This window comes from Chaetodon auriga, chromosome 5 (assembly GCF_051107435.1).
Source record: "Chaetodon auriga isolate fChaAug3 chromosome 5, fChaAug3.hap1, whole genome shotgun sequence".
Classification (NCBI taxonomy): domain Eukaryota; kingdom Metazoa; phylum Chordata; class Actinopteri; order Chaetodontiformes; family Chaetodontidae; genus Chaetodon; species Chaetodon auriga.
The window spans coordinates 17,517,927-17,537,718 of record NC_135078.1 but is presented as its reverse complement, the minus strand read 5'-3'; the positions used below and the strand labels follow the sequence as shown (position 1 = coordinate 17,537,718).

Genomic DNA, 19,792 nt, shown 5'->3' with positions numbered 1-19,792 from the left:
TAAAATGGATGAAGTTCTGGACAAGTTTCTTTACTAAAGTGGTATGCACATTTTGGAGTAAAGCCCATTTCAAAGAATTAACTGGGTGGTCACTGCTATGAAACCAGGGGATGGGTCGCAGTGGCATCTTTTCCAAGAGGTCAACACCAAAATCAGACACATGATCACAAATCTGCATATACTTGGCCGTAAAATGAAGTCCTGCTGCACTGTATGTGTGCTCCTTTGTGTTGGTGTGAGAGGAGCTGTTTGTGTATGTGGGTGTGCATCTGAAACACTTTCACTGATAGATTTTAAAAGTCTTCCTCTAATTAAAAAGTAATGCAGATTTAGCAAGAGCACTCACCAGAGCACATTGAAATGGACTCCTAATTTATTCAGAGTATGTACCACACATGTACTTTCGTCTTTGTGGTTGTGAAAAGCAAAGTTACTGCTGCCAATGGATTCAGCTGCATTTACAGCAGCAAACAAAAGAAAACAAATTTTGAAAGAGTATTGTTACCTGGGTGATTATGACAACAAACTGGTGCATTTATTGATAAATTATACATTTCTATACTCATACACTGTATGTATTTTCTTTCTTTGATGCCACTGTGCTCCATTTCTGCATGTATGTGCATGAAAGCAGCTGACTTCCATGTATTTGTCCATGGAGATTTTAGCAAGATTACACCTATAAAGAAAAAAGAGTTCATCCAACCATCCAACAAATCTGCAATAAAACCTTAAAATATATGTAGGTCACCATGAAGTGCAATAAAGTAACGCAACACCACACTGTGTGTCTATAAGAATATCATCTAACAGTAGAGATAGAGATACTGATTTTAAAAAATATACCATAAAAAACACTTTAAGTCCGAGGAAAATAGACCTGCATAATAATAAATATGCCGTAGTAGATAAAGGGTCCATGTAAACTGTAGTATTCAAAAATGAAGTTTAAAAGATATTGAATGAACTGTGTTTTAGGCTACTTTGGAGGCAAATTGGCCATCAGCCTGAATTTCACATGTTTAGGGGCTCATATGTAGCTCAGGGCGGGGGGTCTGACTTGATGGGCCCTATTAGTATTCCCGTCCTTTGGGTGCGCAGTGTTGCCAGCCACGGAGCCACGTCAGGCCTGTAGCAACTGCTCGTCTTCTACTGCCTCTCCAAGGTTAGAGACAGGCCTGCCCGACGAGCTGGAAACACACGAAGAAACAGGCACCGGGAGCCTCACGAACACCTCGATACAGGAATCAAGTTTTCCTGAACGTTCAGATTTTCTCCGGCACGGAGACTTAAGAGTGTCGGCTGCGCGCTGCGAAACCGTCAGCGGGGACATCGGCAGCGTTATTTCGTCTCTATAAGGAGGTTGTGCAGCTAAGTAAAGATCGTTATCGCCTGTTTTAGAGGTGCTTAATGGAAACGCGCAATCATAAAAAATGGTTGCATTTGGAGCATATCCGTGAATGCGATCTTCCCTTTCCAATATCGGTGCGTCAGAGAAGACACCTCAGCTAGCTGGACTCCGGGTTTGGGTGTGAAGTCTTCACTGTGCACCGTGTGCTTCTGGAGTGAAGGTGACTTGCGCCCCGTCGCAGTCAAGGCAATGCGGAGAGGAGTCGCAGGCGCTCATCCTGCACTTTTCCTGCGCTCTGAGGCTCGTCTGGGAAAATATTTGCTCCGTCTCCCACACTAGAGGGGAGGAACGTGAGAGAGATAGACAGAGCAATAACAATAATCGAGGTTCAACCCAGCCAGTAGTTGGCGAAGGTGAATTGAGCGTAAACGGAGGAGAGAATAAGGTGAACAGTAAGGTGCAGGGTGGTGAGGCAGGAAGAGAGAAAGTGGTGGAGTTTGGGGGGGATAATAAGAGAAAACCGTTCTGTATTAGGGCTGTTTTATTAGTGGATGTGTATGCATGAGTTCTGCATCGAATGGGCGCAAAAACCGCCCCAGATCCGCCGGGAACATCTTCCAGATCGGCAAGCCTCCTTACCGAGACCCACAGAGGAGGGAGAGCACCGAAAGTACCCGCAAAGCCCAGCGCGCCGTGGCCGACTGCAGAATGGTAGGTTTGCGACACGTCAATGCCTGCATGGTGCCTCTAATAAGGATGCTGTGTTATCATCCCAACATTTCTTTGTTCTAGGACGATCGGCTATCCCGTGCATGCAGGATGCACAGGCGACAGCTGGTAATAGCTGCTAAAAAAAAAGAGAGGAAAAAAAAGAGAGAGACTGTAACCCGGTCTGGGAGCCTAAAAATAGCTATATGCATTTGCATTGCCGTGTCGGCAGTGAAGCCAAACAGATGATCTCGGCGTGCAGATTGACTGTGTGATTTGCATTTGGAGTGGGGAAAGCTTGTTGGTGATTTCGGGCCGATTTGAAAACTGCCTGAATTAGAAGATCATCCACGGAGGTGTTTGTGATCGTGGCACAAATGTCCTGTGTTTTGACAGAGGCTGACAGGAACGATCATATGTACAACCTGCTTCATCCTCTCTACATCAGTGAACGTCATGGAGCCTCGGTGCTCGTACACAGGAGTGCAAGCAGCATGCTATGCAGGAAATCAGCGAAATGTTCGTGCCCCAGTCTCAAGCAAACAACCAAACTTAGCATAATGGGACCTCCGTCGATAAAAAAAAAAAAAAATAAGTTCATTCATCATGCGCTCTGACTTTGCGGGCTATTTCAACGTTTCACTTTTTGCTTAATCACACGTTTCTCTCACAGATCAATGGGCTTTTGTGACCGCATATGTGCAAGGTTGCAATTTTTTAAGTGCTCATTGTGTTGAAGCCTACCGCCTTGCATCCGCACTGGCAGATTACTTGTCCCTAGTGTGGAAAAAAAATAGTACAAAGAATGAACGCTGGGTGTTGTGCCGCTCAGCATTTCCTTCTTGGCCGACACGTTTTCATGTTGACAAGTCAATATGCAGGCCAGGGGTAAAAGCTTCTCTGCTGCAATGACAAGAACAGGAAGTTTGTAACATTTGCGTGGTGCTTACTTGACTATCACTGGGGGAATAACTCATTTCTGTGCCATTTCATTGTTTCACAGATCGTCCAAGAATTCAATACACTTGTGGCTCTGTACCGTGAACTGGTCATCTCCATCGGCGAAATCACCGTCGACTGTCCATCATTACGAGCCGAAATGCTGAAGACCCGAACTAAAGGCTGCGAAATGGCGAGAGCGGCACACCACAGTCTCTCCTTGATATCGGGGTGAGTTGGCACAGACGCTGTTCGTGGTGCTGAACACGACAGCCTCGCAAAGAGCCCTCCGCTGCTCGGAAACTGTAAACCGCACCAAATGGGGCGCTCTGCAACACTGCTGCGCCTAAAGTTGCAAAGTATCTAAATTTATCTCTAATTTGCATAAGCATCCCCATTTTTAGGCAGACGTATACTTAAGCCTGCTCCCCTGCACTTCAAAGAAATCAGCCAAGTGTCTGCTCCATTAGTGTGAAACCTTGGAGTTTGAGGAAACAGAGCATGAGATCAGCTTTTAAAAACCACCATGCCTCTAATTGCTATCGGGACAGCTTTACCAGGAAGCAATCACAACAACATTTTGTAACTGACCACCTCCCATTAGCTTGGGCCTAAAACGTTAATGCATGAAGTGGAATGCTTCCCAGGACGAGTATCTGAGATAATAGTATCAATAATGTGGAGACATGACTTTTGCATTGCTGCTTTTAATGCATTGTGAGAGTGGCCCTGTGTGTGTGTGTGTGTGTGTGTGTGTGTGTGTGTGTGTGTGTGTGTGTGTTGTTCTCAGTTATGGTCATTTGAACATTTAGTGCCTGATTTTCAACAATGGTTGTTATTGTTTTCTAGAGAGCAGAATATTTATAAGAATCTGAATCACTGGGTTTTTGTTTTCAAATGATAATCAAGCAGTGGCTGCAAAGTGATCAGATCTGAAGTTGATTTCATTGATTTAGATTCACTTGTCCTTTTTGCAAGGACAATTGTTTCCACCAAAATACGCAAATACATCAAAGTTGTGTCTGAATCCAAGAATGTGTTCATGATAGAATATATTCCAAGTAGTTTGTTTTATGATATAAGTTTTGGTTCAAGATTAGGGGGCACACGATAGAAGCCTGACATGTCTGTTGACTCGGCCTACACCCTCCAGTGAGCCCAACATCTACTCCACATTGGTGCCAGTGCGAGAAGGGCAAAGCGAGGCTTGGGATTTGAAGGTCCTCTGTGAGGCTAAGATGCCAGCTGACTTGGCACCCTCAGTCTTACTTAAATAACAATCGGACAGAGTGAAGCCAGTGGTGAGAGAGATTTGGAGGATGTCTGCAGTGCTAGCTGCTCGCCAAAGCCAGGGCACTGTTGGAACAATAACAGCACCATGTTTACTCGAGCTATAGCTCATATTCCTCCTTATAACTGGCATAAACATTTGTTGGAGAGCTGCGAAGTGCTCTCCCATTAAATATCAGCGTGCCGTCTTTTTATAAGGAGGTTAAAACATGTCAGCCACTCTGCTCTGTAACCTATTTCCTGGCTCAATAATTAATTTACTTGCTATATCTCACTGTGATTTAAGAATGCATATCCTTCACTGTCTGTTACATGCATGACAAAATCTATCCATTTAATGTATGGAGGCCACATGTGCGTGACACACTTATACGGTTCACCAGTGAACATGTCTCCTGCATGTTTCTCATCATGCATAGGCATGAATCATACAGCGTCCAGTGAAGAGGGGCATCTCAGCTGTTTTAATAACATCTTATTTAAATCTTTTGGGGAAACAGTGCAGAAGCTTTATGCTTTGCACTATTTTTTTCCATTGTGTATCTAATAATTATACAGCTAGATACACTCACACCTGTCTCTCCAAGACATCGAGTACTATCCATTAGAGTCCTGTGTTTGAATTTCCTGCTGCTGCTATAGAAATAGAGACGGTGCCTCAGCTTTAGAGAGAACTCTAAGTTCCCACTGATAACAGCATCAACATCATTGTCATAATCATCACCAGCCCATACTCTAAATCTCCTTCTCTAAAAGCTCTCCAGGCCATTTCAATGTTTGTCTCCACTACTAAAGACACAGAGCTTGAATTGGACTGTGTAGGTCATTCCCCTTTAATCAAATAAAGCTAGTGTGTCTGAATGGTTTGAGTGATGTGGGGCCTCTCCGATGTGCTAGAGGAAAGCTGATAAGCAGGATAGCATTGATGACAGCTGTGCTTTAGCGACAGTACTGTAGAAGGCAGCACTGTTACAAAACAAGGATGGGAAGGAGAAGCTTGCTGTTGGAAGAGGAGAACGCAACAGCATGATTTGTGTGAGAAATATTTGTACCAGGTGCAAGTTTCACACCTTTCATCGCTGTCACTTTCCCATGTGATATCTCACCCACTGAATATCACCTGCTGTAGTTTCCCCTTGAACACCAGATTTATACGGTTGTGAAGCTACTGTGGTGTCTCATAAAAGCTAGCGATCAGCTCTGGGTAAATAAAAGAAATACTTTTTACGTTTGAGCTTCCTCACTGCGTTTCATTTGTGTACTCTCAGATGGTTAAACAATTAGAAATATGGTCAGACTGCAAGTATAATAATATAATCAAGCAAAATCCAGTCAGAGGTAATTTTGACCTTGTCTGCTGTTGACACAAACCAACAGAAACACGTCTAAAGAAGCAGATTGCTCCTATTTACTGATCATCAGTGCAAACTCCACAGCTTATCCCTCATCTGATGGTTTTAATATAGTAATGTTTGGTCAACTTTTTATATTCAGTTTATAATCCCAGCTGATATTAGCAGCTGCTGTGGCAATCACAAACAGGCAAAACCCTCAGTTTTAGTGGATTATTCTTGTTTTCATGTTTTTAAAAGGTAAGATATTTCAAAATAAAAGCATGTTAGTGCCATTTTTTGGTTGGCTTTTTATGAAGTCATGAAGCTTTGGCTATCTTATCTGCACATGTAGGTGATCATATTCCTCCAACTCATACTGAGCTCACACTTCAGCAACCAAAACCTCAATAACTTTTCAAGGCAAGACTAAATCAATTCATCAATTAAGCAAGTAATTAATATATAATGGGGTCAGACTGTGGTATAATATTTAAGGAATATCGAAGTGTTTGGTGAATTTGACTTTTTTCTTTATTATTCACTGTAAAGACAGTGTGTTGCCTTCAATGTCTCTGCATGCAGTTTGGAAGTTCGCACATATGGATGTACATATATCTGTACACAGAGGCATGAATCTGTCTACAAGTTTTCCCATCTCAAAACAGAAATATATTTTTTCATTTGTATCCATGAAGTTGGTCATTGCATCTACAGTTCATCAAGTTCCAGCTAGGTAGTAACCTCGCTGTGTTCCTCCTTTGTGCCATTTTAGGCCAGAGGACGGGGAGATCCACCCTGAGATCTGTAGGCTCTTCATCCAGCTGCAGTGCTGTCTGGAGATGTACATCACTGAGATGCTCAAATCCGTCTGCTTGCTGGGCTCACTGCAGCTCCACAGGAAAGGTTAATACATGAATACACCTCATGGCATAGAAATCAAGACAGTAACAAATGTTAACCTGTTGTTCCTGTTTAATGCAGTTCACAATGATCATGTGATCTGATGATCTCTCCTTTTCCTTGTGTTTTAATGCATTTAGTGTTGCATGTTGTAGGTAACGGCTCTCTGTGTGCTTTAGGTAAGGATTCCTGTGGCCCTTCCGGGGTTGACAGTAAGACTGAGGAGAGCTCAGACATCCCCATCCTGGAGGACACCTCTTCCTCCCCCACTGACTGTCCTCAGCTCTGCTGGCTGGTGGCCACTGACATAGAAAACATAGAAAAGTAGGTAGACAAATCTGTTGCTTGTGTGTTTACTGCGCTGTGAATAATTGTACATGCTTTACTGGTCAAAGCACGTGTTAGAAAACACATTGCAAAGTACACATAAGTATGCATTTTTTCAGTTTTTGGCAAGTTACAATGACACTTTGCAGGGTTTAACATTTTGCTTTATAAAATTCATTTTGCTATTTCCAGTCCATAATAACAGCTAAAAAACTAAAACCTATAAAAACTAAATTTCCATATATTTGTGTTACAAAGAGCCATGTCAGCTTACATTATTTACAGTATATGCAGTTAATGTACTTGGCAGAGCAGACAAAAATACGATGTAATGTAGTATCTGTGGTTGTTTTTAATAATTGGAACATTTCATAAAACTACAGAATCAAATATTAAAATTTCATAACATTCAATTTTTACTTGGGATGTTGCAACATCGCAGCCTGTTTGCAAACTACTTTAAAAAATACCTCACATACTGGGGTGGCATGTAGTACGACTGTGCTTTGTGTTTTTATCTTATTAGCTGCTGAAAGTAGACACTAATGCATTTTACTATGCAAAATACAATATATTTGTGTGTATGTATGTGCACAAATATACTACATGATGGATGCAACAGGTACAGTAAATATCCTTATTTGTGTTATTGCAGGGATATGAGGGAGATGAAGAACCTTCTCAGTAAACTCAGGGAGACAATGCCTTTACCATTGAAGAACCAAGGTAAGACTGAGACACTCTCTGCTTCTTCAACAGCAGTGACACTTTCAAAAGTGTTTTACAGTCAGAAAGTCTAGAAGATTAATTGGGACAAGGAGTGACTGTGACTCCAAAAACAGTGTGTCATAGCTCAAACTAGCGAAATTGTCTGACTTGGCAGTGGTCTGTGTGTGTTCTTGTGCCCAGATGACAGCAGTTTGCTGAACCTGACTCCCTACCCACTGGTCCGACAGAGGAAGAGGAGGTTCTTTGGGCTCTGTTGCCTGGTAACCAGCTAAGGGCCCCGCCTTCGTGGGTAGGAGGCGGCAACAAGACACCATTACCCACCGTCCTTCACCACGTGTGTCTCCCACCAATCTATTACTGCCATTTTCAGATAAATTGTCTCTTTCTCTTTTTTTTAAAGGCTGCCCATTTTATAATTTTATTTTGTAATACGAATAAGAATTGTAACTGCAATGTAATGAAAACAAAAAGTCATGAACATATATTTTAAGATATTTTGCAACAAATTTTCCCTTTTTGGTAAATGAAGTCAGATATCTGCTTGTCCAAAGTAAAAGAGAATGAGAGGTCATTTGAAATAATGTCAATGTTCAGTTACTTCCTGAATGAATGAATGAAATGAGGATTCATGTTTTACAAAAAGGGAATATAATTGTCTGTTTTTGTCAGAAATAATGTGATAACTTATGAATAGATGCCATCCGAATATTTGAGGATGGCACTTGCAAAGGCAAAGTTATACATTTTGTCTGTCTAAGCTGAGATGACAGATTTGTGCAGAGTAAGTTTGTTGTGTATTACAGTCTCTGTTTTCTGTTTCTTGCTGTTTTTTCTTCTCAATGTACTTAATTTAGTCTTCCATAAACCAAGAACCTGTACCCAACTTAACTTTCCAGCTTCAAAATGGAATATGATACAATACTCAAAAAGAAAACTTCTTTGCACATGATATCTATCCATAAATTCAGACATTAGACTTGTATATACACATACTCTTTACGCAATGCTCTCTGAATTATTTTCAAAGTTGGAGTTGGTTAGCAAAGAATCTGTTGGTTGGTACAAGCAGGGAGGGTCTCCCTCTGTCTGATACGGTCAGTGCAGACAGACGGCAGGCAGCATGGGTCTTGCTTTTTAATGATAGTGATCGATGTTTAGGGCACAGTGAAGGTACAGTAGTCAAAGCTGATATAGGTCATTTTACATTGTTAATAAAACTTTTGTTATTGAAACTAATCAACCAGTCTCTGTATTGTTTTTCTTTTTTGCATGTAATCCATTAAAATGCCCACTAGGTGGAGACAAACTATCATAAAAGGCAAACTTGTCTGGCACGCTTTCGGTGTTTGGATCTGGAAAAAATCAAACTGTCAGTCAAACTGGACTCCTTTAATAGGTCGATTGCTCTTAAATTGGCCATCAGAGGGTAATGTGTAATAATGCACATGTTGGGAATAAACATCCCAGCATTTACTGTAAGCTCTTCTGATGTTTTTGCTGGTTTGCTGTGGATATTCCCACCACTAAGCCTGTTTGAAGAGTAAACATTTCTATGTGGAACATTAGAGGGGGACAAAGATTGATGGAGATACAAGAGGGAGAGAGAGAAAAGCCAGATAATCTTTCATTAAGTCCATAACAAGCAGCTTTTGTTTATATTTACAGAGGGTTGGAGAAATAGAGTGAAAAGACGACCGGCAGAAGTCGGACATGATCCAGCTGGAATGAAGTACATTTTATACTTTCCTCAGCGTGCAGTGATCAGTGGCTGACATGGTTTCTTTCCTAAACATTTATCAACCCAAAAATTGTCCATGTAAGCTGTTTTTTAGAATTTACACTGCACATTTAGGTTAGGCATGAATGTGTGCCCTTTGACAAACTGGTGACGTGCCCAACGCATGCAGGGATACACTGCAGTCCTCCATACAAAGCATAAGACACTGAATGAACTGATGAAAACGATATGAGCCATGTGCTGAGGCCTTTGCGTTCATCTGATTTCAACTCTCTGGAAGAGCTTAAAATAATGTGTCAGATAGCACTTTTCACCACCATCATCAAAACACCAAACGAGGGAATATCTTTTGAAAGAATGGTGTTCGACCCTCCAGCAGAGCTCCAGACCCTTGAACAGGCCTTAATTTCCCTCGTCTATTTTGTCACCCATCTGTAGATTTATTTTGAGTTCCCTGCTTTAATGATGTTTAGGGCTCATGGGGAGTGATAGCCTGCCTGTACTCGCCTGAATACTCCCCAAAAACTTCTTTATGTCAGCTTGTGCGTGTGTCACCCCTGTAAGAGAGCGAGCAAGCGTTCTAGCTCTCGAGCATTTCTAGCACCTTCCTCTCACCCACTGGCCTCTGTGCATAACGTTTCTGAGGGACGCACAACTGCTGACACTAAGTATTTTGATGTGACGAGGAGACTTTAAGTTGGTGTCTTCACACAGTTTCACAGGCAGGTTCAGGCACACATGCACTCAAACTGAGAGAGGGCAGCGAGCCAGAGGCAGGAATAGACTGTCAGCAGGGGTTTGCTTGGCAGGCTGAAAGTTGTCTGGTTTAGAAAGCACAGGGCATCTTTTGAAATAGACCATATCAGTCCAGAAACATCATCTTGAGGGACAGTTAGGAAGTTTTTATTTTTCAAAACCCCGGCCTACTTCATGTATGTCTTTTGTGTATGTAAAATATTAAGAAATCAGCAACACGCTAGGTGGAAACACAACACTGCACACGTTGTGTCTGTGGATACCAATCTCTCTGTAATAATTACATCTACTTGTAATTATGTTTGGGGGGGCATATCCCTGCCTCCTAATATATTAGATCATCATAAAAAGTGAAATAATGAAAAGAACATGGCTGCTGTTTTGCTGTTTATTTCATGTCTTAACACAGTTTAACATCATAGAGTTATATAAAAGAATAACAGTGTGATTTCACTATTTCACTACAATTACCATAAATGTATTAAGAAAGTGTTTTTATATATATATATATGTGTGTGTGTGTGTGTGTGTGTGTGTTACATATGCTTAAGGTGGAGATTGAAGATCATAAGGTCAAATCCTCTTCCTGCTTCCTCAGGCAGAGCAAGGCAGGATACTGACGACTGACACTTTTTCTCCTTTACATCGCTTTAGCCCCGCTTCACACTCGCTCATGGTCTGATTTGCTGCAGCCGCGTCCTCCCCAACACGGACACACACGTTTAATCCTGGGTTCAAGCAATCTGCAGAGTCCTTGCAGCGACACTCGTTGCTTTGATCTGACAGAATGGTGTGGAGACAAATGAGATGAGTACAAATTGCAAATACTGTACGTTATCATGGGTTTTCCATAACCATGGATGTCCCTACCATCACAGGTCTCCCACATGTGACAGTTGGCGCAGCCTGTTGTGCTGCGAACTGGCCAGTTGCAGGCGCTGTCTTCTGCTATCATGTGGCTCTTGCCCATACACTGCAGTGCATGCATCTTGCACACATTCAGAAGGACTGATCTTCTTCTCACAACAGGCGTGGCGCACACATCCAAAGACGAACTGGTAACAAAATCACATCACTTTAATTTGCAAAAAGTGACATGACTGAATTGATGATTAGAAGAGTGAACGTACCTGCACTCAAAAGGCATTTTGCAAACACATTTTCCTTTGGAAGACTTCTCCCACGGTTTACATTGCACCAATGGAGCCACGACTGGTGGAATATTGACTGTAGGATACATAGAAATTATTCGTCCGCATTGGTAACTGACTAATATCCGTGCATGCAATGATGAAAATATAGTCCAATAAAACAATTTAAGTGAACCTTGAAGTAAAACTTACCTGGGCTGCATTTGATGCCCGCTGGGTCTGGTGAAAAATTCAGACTCGGGTCACATATAATCATTGCTTCTCCTAACAGCTGTCGACCTGGTGGACAGGATAAGGTGACCGTCTCCCCGATGCCATAGGCCTCAGATAAAGGAGAGGCTATGACATCATCTGCGAGAGACTCAAGCCTGCACCTTGAAACTGGGAGAAAATTTGGGCTTAAAAAAGCAGCACTGTGATTCACTGTGATCGTAAATGTTAAAACCTTGGTTCTAGGTACTCACCTGTGCACAGTCCAGGCCTGCCAGACCAGGTTTCATTAGCAGTGCATTCTAGGGTGGTTTGACCGATAAGATAGAAACCATCAGTGCAGGTGTACTCAACCTTACTGCCCAAAAGATAAACGTCCTTCGGGTCCTGTGGAGCGTGTGGCAACAAAATCAGGTGATTAACTTCCATTTTTTCAGTTCTGACCTTTGCACAGAATCCTCTTAAAAAAGAAAAACTGAAGAGAGATTGAAATATGAATAACAAATGTGACCCAATGCCACTGAGCCAGGTGCATTTCACTTTACTGGAGACATATTAAATATTCAATTTCACATCCCCTGTTTCACAAAATACCCTTTTAAAGCTTTGAATGTAAATACTGATCATCTACGGCACACACACAAAACATCCCACACTGGTACCTGTTTTTCTATGTTGTGCTTTAGAGGCTTCATTATTAGGTTTACCTCATTATATAATTATCCATATTAAAATCTGGGTGTGGATTCTTTAGTGACTCATGCAAAAATAAATTATATGAGGAGGAGTACTGTGGTCTTCTGGGTAATACTGAACCAATACTGGAAGAAGCTCCAATTAATGTGATTATGAAAGTGTGAAATGTTTGGAATAATTTGTTCACAGTAAATTGAAGTTTGGCTCCATCTTTACCAGGATGTAGCCGTTGATTAGAGCAGGTGGAGTTCCACACCTCTGACTAACTGTGAGAGCTGGGTCAAAGCACTGAGGCTCCATGGTTCTGTGGAAAAATCATTAAAAATAGGATGTTGTATGACTTCATCAGTAAAAGTCTTATTGAAAATTCAAAGCAATGACTGGTGCTGCCAGTTACAAACATTCATTCTGAAAAATAAAACTCGCTCTGACTTTAAGTATTGCAGATCTTGGTCTTCACACTCGGATGTCTCAGTGGTTTCTCCGATACAGTGCTGTCCCCCGTTCTGAGGAATGGGATTAGAGCAGGAGCGACTTCTTGACCTTCGAACCCCAGAGCACGATGACCAGGAAGACCAGCAGGCCCAACTACCGTGGATCACTCCTTAATGAGTAGAAACATGAAGGAAGAAAGAGAGAAATATTTTACAGTCCATGTGATGTTAAAGAGTAAATTACTGTAGGTGGGTACCTACAGGTGTTCAGCTTGGTAAAAGTAAAAAATCACCTTTATTAGAGCATACGCCCATCTGAGACAATTAATTTTATACTTTCTGCATGTCCACCACCAGTTTGTTTTTGCCTGCTGAGAGGTGAGAATATCGATACCACTCTCATAATTGTCCAATCCACATAAGTCCACAGCATTCAGTCAGCTAACTTAGCTTAGTACAAAGACTGGAAATGTAAAATGTGAGGAAACAGCAAGCCTGGCTCTGTCCAAAGGTATCGAAACTCCCAAGGGCACCTCTAAAGCGCCTTCCTGATTGTGAGAACCACTCTGAAATACGACACCCACCTGCTTGACCCTCTATTTCAGCTCCCTTCTCACAGGCCAGGCCTGATGTGCCAGGCTTACAGATGCATTTGCATTTATCTCCGTCCATGACGGCTAGGCCATTGTTTCTGCAGGGCTGGCAGTGGCAGGGGTCGCTCTCTGTAAGGTACTGCTCTATAGCCCTGCGAAGGTAGAGCTTCTTCACCCCGGCACACTGAACCTCCTTCACCAGCTCTGACAGCGGCCGCAGCTGCCAAAAACAAGAGTTAGGATCAGAAAGATGGAAGGGTGTCTGATTAGATAACCCAGTAAAACACCTTTTCCCTCACCTTTCGTTTTGTGACCTGTGGAGATGATCGAACAGAGTCAGCCCAGTTTGAATACATTTCCCAGTTCCTATTCGGATCAGAGAGCTGCATCGTCTTCAGTGCTGCAATATGTTGGATGCCTCCTCCTTCCACATCCACTTTTGCCACATGATTACTCCTAGAATTACCTATTTTAGAAAATGTTTGCAGGGATGATGGATGAAAGAAAGATTCAGAGATTTCAGGTGCTTTCATAGGTTGTATTTTTTGTAATGTTTGTAGAATTAACATCAACACTGTACCATGAAATGACGTGCGGCTGTGTTGCCCACTCTGGCAGTCCACGTGGGTGATGGGGAAAAACAGAATCCAGCGTTCGGTCCTTTCACATTCATTATACTGATGGCTTTCGCTGACTGGAAAACAACAGAAAGTAAAAGGAAACAGACAAACTGAATTTAGAAATTAACAGCAGGATTTGTTTTTGCTCAACCTGTAGTTCCCTACATGTTCCATCATGGATATGAGAGCTTCTCAGAAAACATAACAAGCTGTCAGCTGCCTGCAGATCCACTATTGCTGATGATTAGTGAATCCTCACGCATATATTTCTCTGTTTCTTTATCAATCCTGACGACGGCCTTGAAGGAGCCTCCGAGGCTTCCCTCAGACAGGTAGTGTGTTCCAAATCTTTCCAAAACCTTCCTGTAGGCAGCGTAGTCGTAGACTGAGGGGAGTTTGGCCAGTGCCTTCCACAGCTCCTCAGACATCGGGAGGTACTGCGGAGAGTTGCTCTGGAACTGAGCTACCTCTATGTCATTCTTTAAAACTACAAGATTGTGGGTCTGGAAAGAGAAACAAAATGATAAAGTTTATTTTGACTGTTTGATTGTCCTTTTCAAAATGAGATGCATTGTTGCTGGGCTTTGATGTAAAAAGATGAAGTCATAAGAGGTTCCTAGTCACCTGACTCGTGTCTTCTGTCTCATGAAAGTCATAGTTTTGATATCCTGTCGTGGTCCCGGACACCTTCTGTCTGTTGACAATGTCCTTTGCATAGTGCCATGAACTGGAGAACATCTCATCACTGAAGTCATTCTGAGCTTTAACCTGCAAACAGCACAGTTACTTTAATGAATGAAAGGCACTAAATGTTGAGTCTTTAAAGACACCCTGTGGAGATTCTGATCACTGGCAGCACTGTAGAGTCATGTTTTGACAACTAGCTTTCCAGCATTCACAAAAACACCAACATACACACAACAAGACACGACACTTAAAACAAACTATAAGCAATATCTGTTGTCTGTCTATTCTGTTGCATAGGTACAAGGATGTCCTGTGTACTGCATAATTGTGCAGACTGCAGAGGTCAGTAATGCATGTCAGCGCTTATTTGGTGGCAGTAAAATGTTGGAAATGGTAGGAATGCAATGATGGAAGAGGCTTAAAGAAGAAGATGGCTCCAAGCTGATGTGAACAATGTGAGATTCAGTGTATTAAAAGTAGCTTTGAAAGTGTTTCAAGAGTGTTGAATGCAAACAAAACTTATGGATAATCAGAACTCCACAGGGTACCTTTGAAGAATTAAGAGACTAAGAGAAGTTTCAGTATTAATTGCAATTGTTGCTGTTTCCATGACCAACCATAAAGCTGTACTGGATAGTACTGAGGGGTAGTCTGTAGATAGTATTGTGGACACCGCTGAAGATGGTGCGACACTGGCCCCCAAAGCTCTTTGTGTTAATGACGCTGGCCCTCCACTTTCCTGAAACCATGTCAAACCTACAGAAGCAGCAAAAGTATCCCACTGGTAAGCACTTGGTACCTGCTTGTATGTGCTCGTACGGGTGCACACCAATTGGTCACTTACCCAAGTCCTAGGTGTTCAATGCTAGGCGGCGGAACTGATTTTGTACATACGATGTATTTTTGAACATCACAGTGTTCATCGAGTCCGTCTTCTTCACAATCCTGATCTCCGTTACACACCAGAGACTGGCTAATACACTTCCCTGAGGATCGGGAGACAGTCAGACAACTCAGTGATTGTTCTTTAATTCTGTGCGATTTGGGGAGTGAACAAAGTTTCACTTCTAACCTGACCGACAGCGAAACCTGTCTCCACACCCATCCTCCAGAGGGCAGCCTTTCGTGGTTTCACAGGACCTGGTCTCAGTCCGCCCACCATCGCAGGGGTTCCCTCCAAACTGAGCGTAGACAGCCATGACTCGGCTTCTTGTCTGTAACATACCATAACGTGACAAAGACATATGAAAAAATTTCTATTAACAAGCACATTGATTTGAAAATATCTTCAATAAATAAATAAACAAATAAATAAAAACGTCATCATTTTGAGCAGTTTTGCTGACAAAATGTGTTTTATCATCATCTCCTGACCTGTAATTTGGTGCAGCCATCACACTGCGACCAATCACCATAAGGCCCCCACTGGCAATGAACTCTCAGGTCACAAAACCTCAGAAATGAAATTTAAATTGAACAATTCAATAAAAGAAACCAAATAAATTCAATGAAACCAAAACACCAATACAGCAAAAACAGATTTACCCTTTTGGAGTGAACAGGAGTAGCAGCCATGGCGAGACTGCTAAAAAGAGTTGCGTAATGATCTGAAAAAGAAAAGAGAAGACATGAAGACAAGAGGAGAGACGATGAGAGAAAAGGAGAAAAGAGAAGACAAAAGAAGAAGAGAAGAGAAGAGAAGAGAAGAGAAGAGAAGAGAAGAAGTAATAAGCTCATGACACAAAGTAAATGTAGAATTACTCTGAGTTAAACCAGATCACAGCTAAAATGTATATCAATTGTTTGGCAGCAATCTGAAAAATGTGTTTGCCATCTCCTTGTTCTTGAGTGTAAAGTCTACTTGCCTTCATGGTGAGAGAAGAGGAGCAAACAGAAGAGTCTTGAACAGGCTTTGACGCAGGATTTTTATATGGCTCCAAGTTTTGTTCTTGCAAGGGAGTCAAACTCTTGGAAGGACATTCCTTGGAACTTCATGAGGGAAAAGATTTGCTTGTGCGTGTGTGTGCGTGTGTGTGTGTGTGTGTGTGTGTGTGTGTGTGTGTGTATACAGCAAAACCTGCCAAGAAGCTCCTCCAGGAGATCATTCTGAAACCGAAAGTAAAAATTCCTCTTGGAGTGAGAATCTTTGTTTGCTGTGCTTGTTCTCACTGTCACGTCTATTATGGAGCTAATAGACGTTCCTCACGGTGCACATTCTCACCTGTCAAAGCAGGAAAAGCACAGGTGGATCTAACAACACTAAATAATGTGCTGTGTTCCCTTTAGGAGTGCCATAAATTAAGTAAGATGTCATGCACGATACCAGGAGACTGTGGAACAAACAGGCCTTTTTCCACAGAAGGAGAAGCACAGATGTAATCACATTAATGATGGCTGAGTTCCCTTTAGCTGCTTCTGGCCTTGAGGATAAGGATATTTCACAAAATGAACAGCAGAATACTTGTTGGTTTAAGTTTGCTTGACACTGCCGGTCTGTGTGCCAGGAAAGTGTTAAATGAAAATAAATGAATAAATAAATAGCCACTATTCTCTGTGTCTGTAATAATATAATATAATAAAAACTACACACGCTCTAAATGTTCTTCAAATATTTGATGTATTGGTGATGTAGACTTTATCGCCACCTACTGGCCCAGCATGTTTGTTTGAGAATTTTGAATCTCTTCTTGGAGATATTTCTTTTTTAAACAGAAAAAAATATCCCTATACGTATGATCAAGGCCTCACTTTGAGTGTCTTGTTGTTGCCAGTGTTGGCTCGCTGCATGGCTCACTGGGGTGCTTGAAGAGAACAGAGCCGTCGTTAATGTAACTAGCAACGCCTGTGCTTTTCCCGCTACAGCAAGTCAAAATGTCTGCTGTCAGAGAAGGCTTGTCCCACACTGGGGCCTTTAATTTCAGCCCTCCAGTGTCCATGTTGGCTTTAAAGTTGAGGTTAAGATAAGATAATATAAGATATTCCTTTATTAGTCCCACATTGGGGACATTTCCAGTATTACAGCCACAAAGTGGATAGCAAAAAATAGAGGGTATCAGTAAAAAAGATGGAAGAAGTTGTGATCAGAGGTCAAGTAAGCTCAGCTTTTTAGCCAACATGGACAAGAGCTCCTTGTGGTGCTCAGAATAATGGAAAGTTTCCAAATTCAAGAACATCTTGAGCTCAGATGTTTCACAGTCTGGCATTTATCTCCTTAAACTCACATAACACATTAAAACAATGACAGTAGCTGTGAAGTGACCGCCATTGTGCCAGACACTATTAATATGCCACACTTCAGATCTGAACAGTCAGCTATGTACCATTTCAACTCATCCTACAGACTTAGAGACTGAAAATGAAGACAGACATTAAGTAAATGAGTACTGAGATGCGATGCAGTCTGGCAAACACTGGAGGGCAACAGAGATTTGAGGACGTTCCTTCCTTATGAAATGTGATTTGAGGTTAAGAAAATTCATTGATTTTGTAAGTATGCAGAGGAGATTAGAGCATCGCCGAAAGGTTGAGCCTGAATTTAGTTCAGATCAATTAAAATGTTGCTTTTAATTATTTCTCACAGAGGAAGAGAAGCTGGATGATGAAGTCCATGACAATGAGATGTGTATCTGCAGGGAGACATGCCTTGCAGCCAAAGAGATTTGCTGCTATTTAATGAGGAAGTGTTGCCATACTTGTATGTGGTATCCACAGCCCTGTCTAATTATGGACATATATCTGCTGTCACAGCCAGACAGAGGCCCATACTGTGCATATCCATCATATACTGGCAGCTCAAGAGGGAACACTGCTGAGTTTGAGTATTTGGATGAAATGTTTTTTTTTAGCAACATTGATTCCTGCTGCTTATCATTTCTATAAATAAGCAGGAGACAAACTCAGGATGTCAACTTAACATTTTAAAATGAGTTGCAAAAGACAGAACATTTTACTTTTACAACAATGTTTTAGCAATGAAAATACACTGTCTGGTTCTGAAGCAATGGCAGAAGCACAAAATAGAGGAAACTGGTAAACACAAGCTCGCACTTCATTCACTGAGAAACGAAACTCCCTCAAGTTAAGCATCTCATTCCAGAGCAATTTTCCAGGTACAGCAATTTTAGAGCAATGCAGAAATTGCATGTCATTTTCTATCCAGCTGTCATCGTTGATGAGTAAGTGAACCATCTGTCTGACAATACACAGCAGTATACTTTCTTATTGCATTCTGCAAATATTCAATTTCTACGCAACATCTGTCAATAACAACATAATTCTCGAAAATCAATCTTAAAATCTAAAATATGAAAACTTTTTGGCTGACTGTTTGTGCACAGTGTCACCTGAGGTCATAGTGCAAATTCTAGACAGTCAAACACAAGTCATGCATAGTGAGGAGATAATGACAACAGTGATTTCCTGTATTTCTAAAATGACCAGCCAATGCTAAATGACTCAGCTACTGTACAACAGCAAGCCAAGTCCCAGCACCTCAGGCTAGAATAACAGTTGGCTCAGACAATAGGCCACCAGACCGTGCCCTCCATTAGTGCCGCTTCTGTGGATCTCATGATGTTCAGAGGGCATCTTTGACCGCCATCTGCCCTGGAAGTTTGGTCTGCCAGAGAACGACAGTCTGCGAGGCTCAGACGGAGAGAGACTTAATGAATATGCTGCTTATGTGCTTCCTGTCCTCCAGAAGGAGCTCTATTTCATGTTTCAACAGGTCCAACAGTGATACAGTATGTGTGTCCAGACAGTCTAAGGGTCAAAATACATCCTCTATGTCACTGTGACATCCCTGGCTTGATTGGCCTGGGGACTTTTGTTTGCTGTCTGTTCCTGTTATCTGTCAGGGTGAGGAAGTTTCTGAAATTTATTGAAAAGTCACACAGCAGTGAACCAGACTTGCAATATCTTTGTCTGTTTGAGCTTATTAGACAACATACTGCAAGGCAATGGTTCCCATCCTGGAGATCCAGGTTGTATTTTCTCAAATCTTTGCATTTTATTGTGAAACACTGGATATTTTCACCCCTTCAGGAATCCACAAACTATTCGAATGAAGCAATTTCAGAAGGACACATCACTCTTTTCTCCGCTCAGTGAAAAAGATTGAAACTGAAGGATTAAATGTTCCTTTACAAGATTACTTCTTCTGGGTGTCGTTGGAAAATATAACGCTCAGAGATCCCAGTGAATTATCTAAACAAAAGTGTTGTCACAAGGCTTAAAAGTGGTCTGTTTCCTCTTATTTTGTGAAAAGCTGGTTTCTGATGAGCAGCAGCAACGTGAAGCCTCTGACAAGGGGTCACAAGCTGCTTCACGT

At 41.8% G+C, this 19,792-nt stretch overlaps 2 protein-coding genes across 2 annotated transcripts; one reads left to right on the top strand and one right to left on the bottom strand.

The window, feature by feature from the left end:
• The first annotated feature begins 1,048 nt into the window (after positions 1–1,048).
• rgs7bpa (regulator of G protein signaling 7 binding protein a) lies at positions 1,049–8,814 on the top strand. Its single transcript, XM_076731582.1, has 6 exons — positions 1,049–2,062; positions 3,063–3,229; positions 6,395–6,525; positions 6,702–6,846; positions 7,505–7,575; positions 7,759–8,814. The coding sequence occupies exons 1-6, from the start codon at positions 1,913–1,915 to the stop codon at positions 7,848–7,850; spliced, it is 756 nt and encodes a 251-aa protein (XP_076587697.1). The 5' UTR covers positions 1,049–1,912; the 3' UTR covers positions 7,851–8,814.
• A 1,615-nt stretch (positions 8,815–10,429) lies between these two features.
• Positions 10,430–16,423, bottom strand: c7a (complement component 7a). Its single transcript, XM_076730881.1, has 18 exons — positions 16,329–16,423; positions 16,009–16,070; positions 15,838–15,916; positions 15,536–15,677; positions 15,308–15,449; positions 15,081–15,219; positions 14,401–14,544; positions 14,036–14,279; positions 13,737–13,850; positions 13,456–13,622; positions 13,148–13,376; positions 12,562–12,733; positions 12,346–12,433; positions 11,688–11,820; positions 11,416–11,604; positions 11,203–11,299; positions 10,943–11,127; positions 10,430–10,851 (listed from the first exon to the last, which is right to left on the bottom strand). Exons 1-18 carry the CDS (start codon positions 16,332–16,334, stop codon positions 10,667–10,669), a joined length of 2,517 nt encoding a protein of 838 aa, XP_076586996.1. The 5' UTR covers positions 16,335–16,423; the 3' UTR covers positions 10,430–10,666.
• Positions 16,424–19,792: the final 3,369 nt, after the last annotated feature.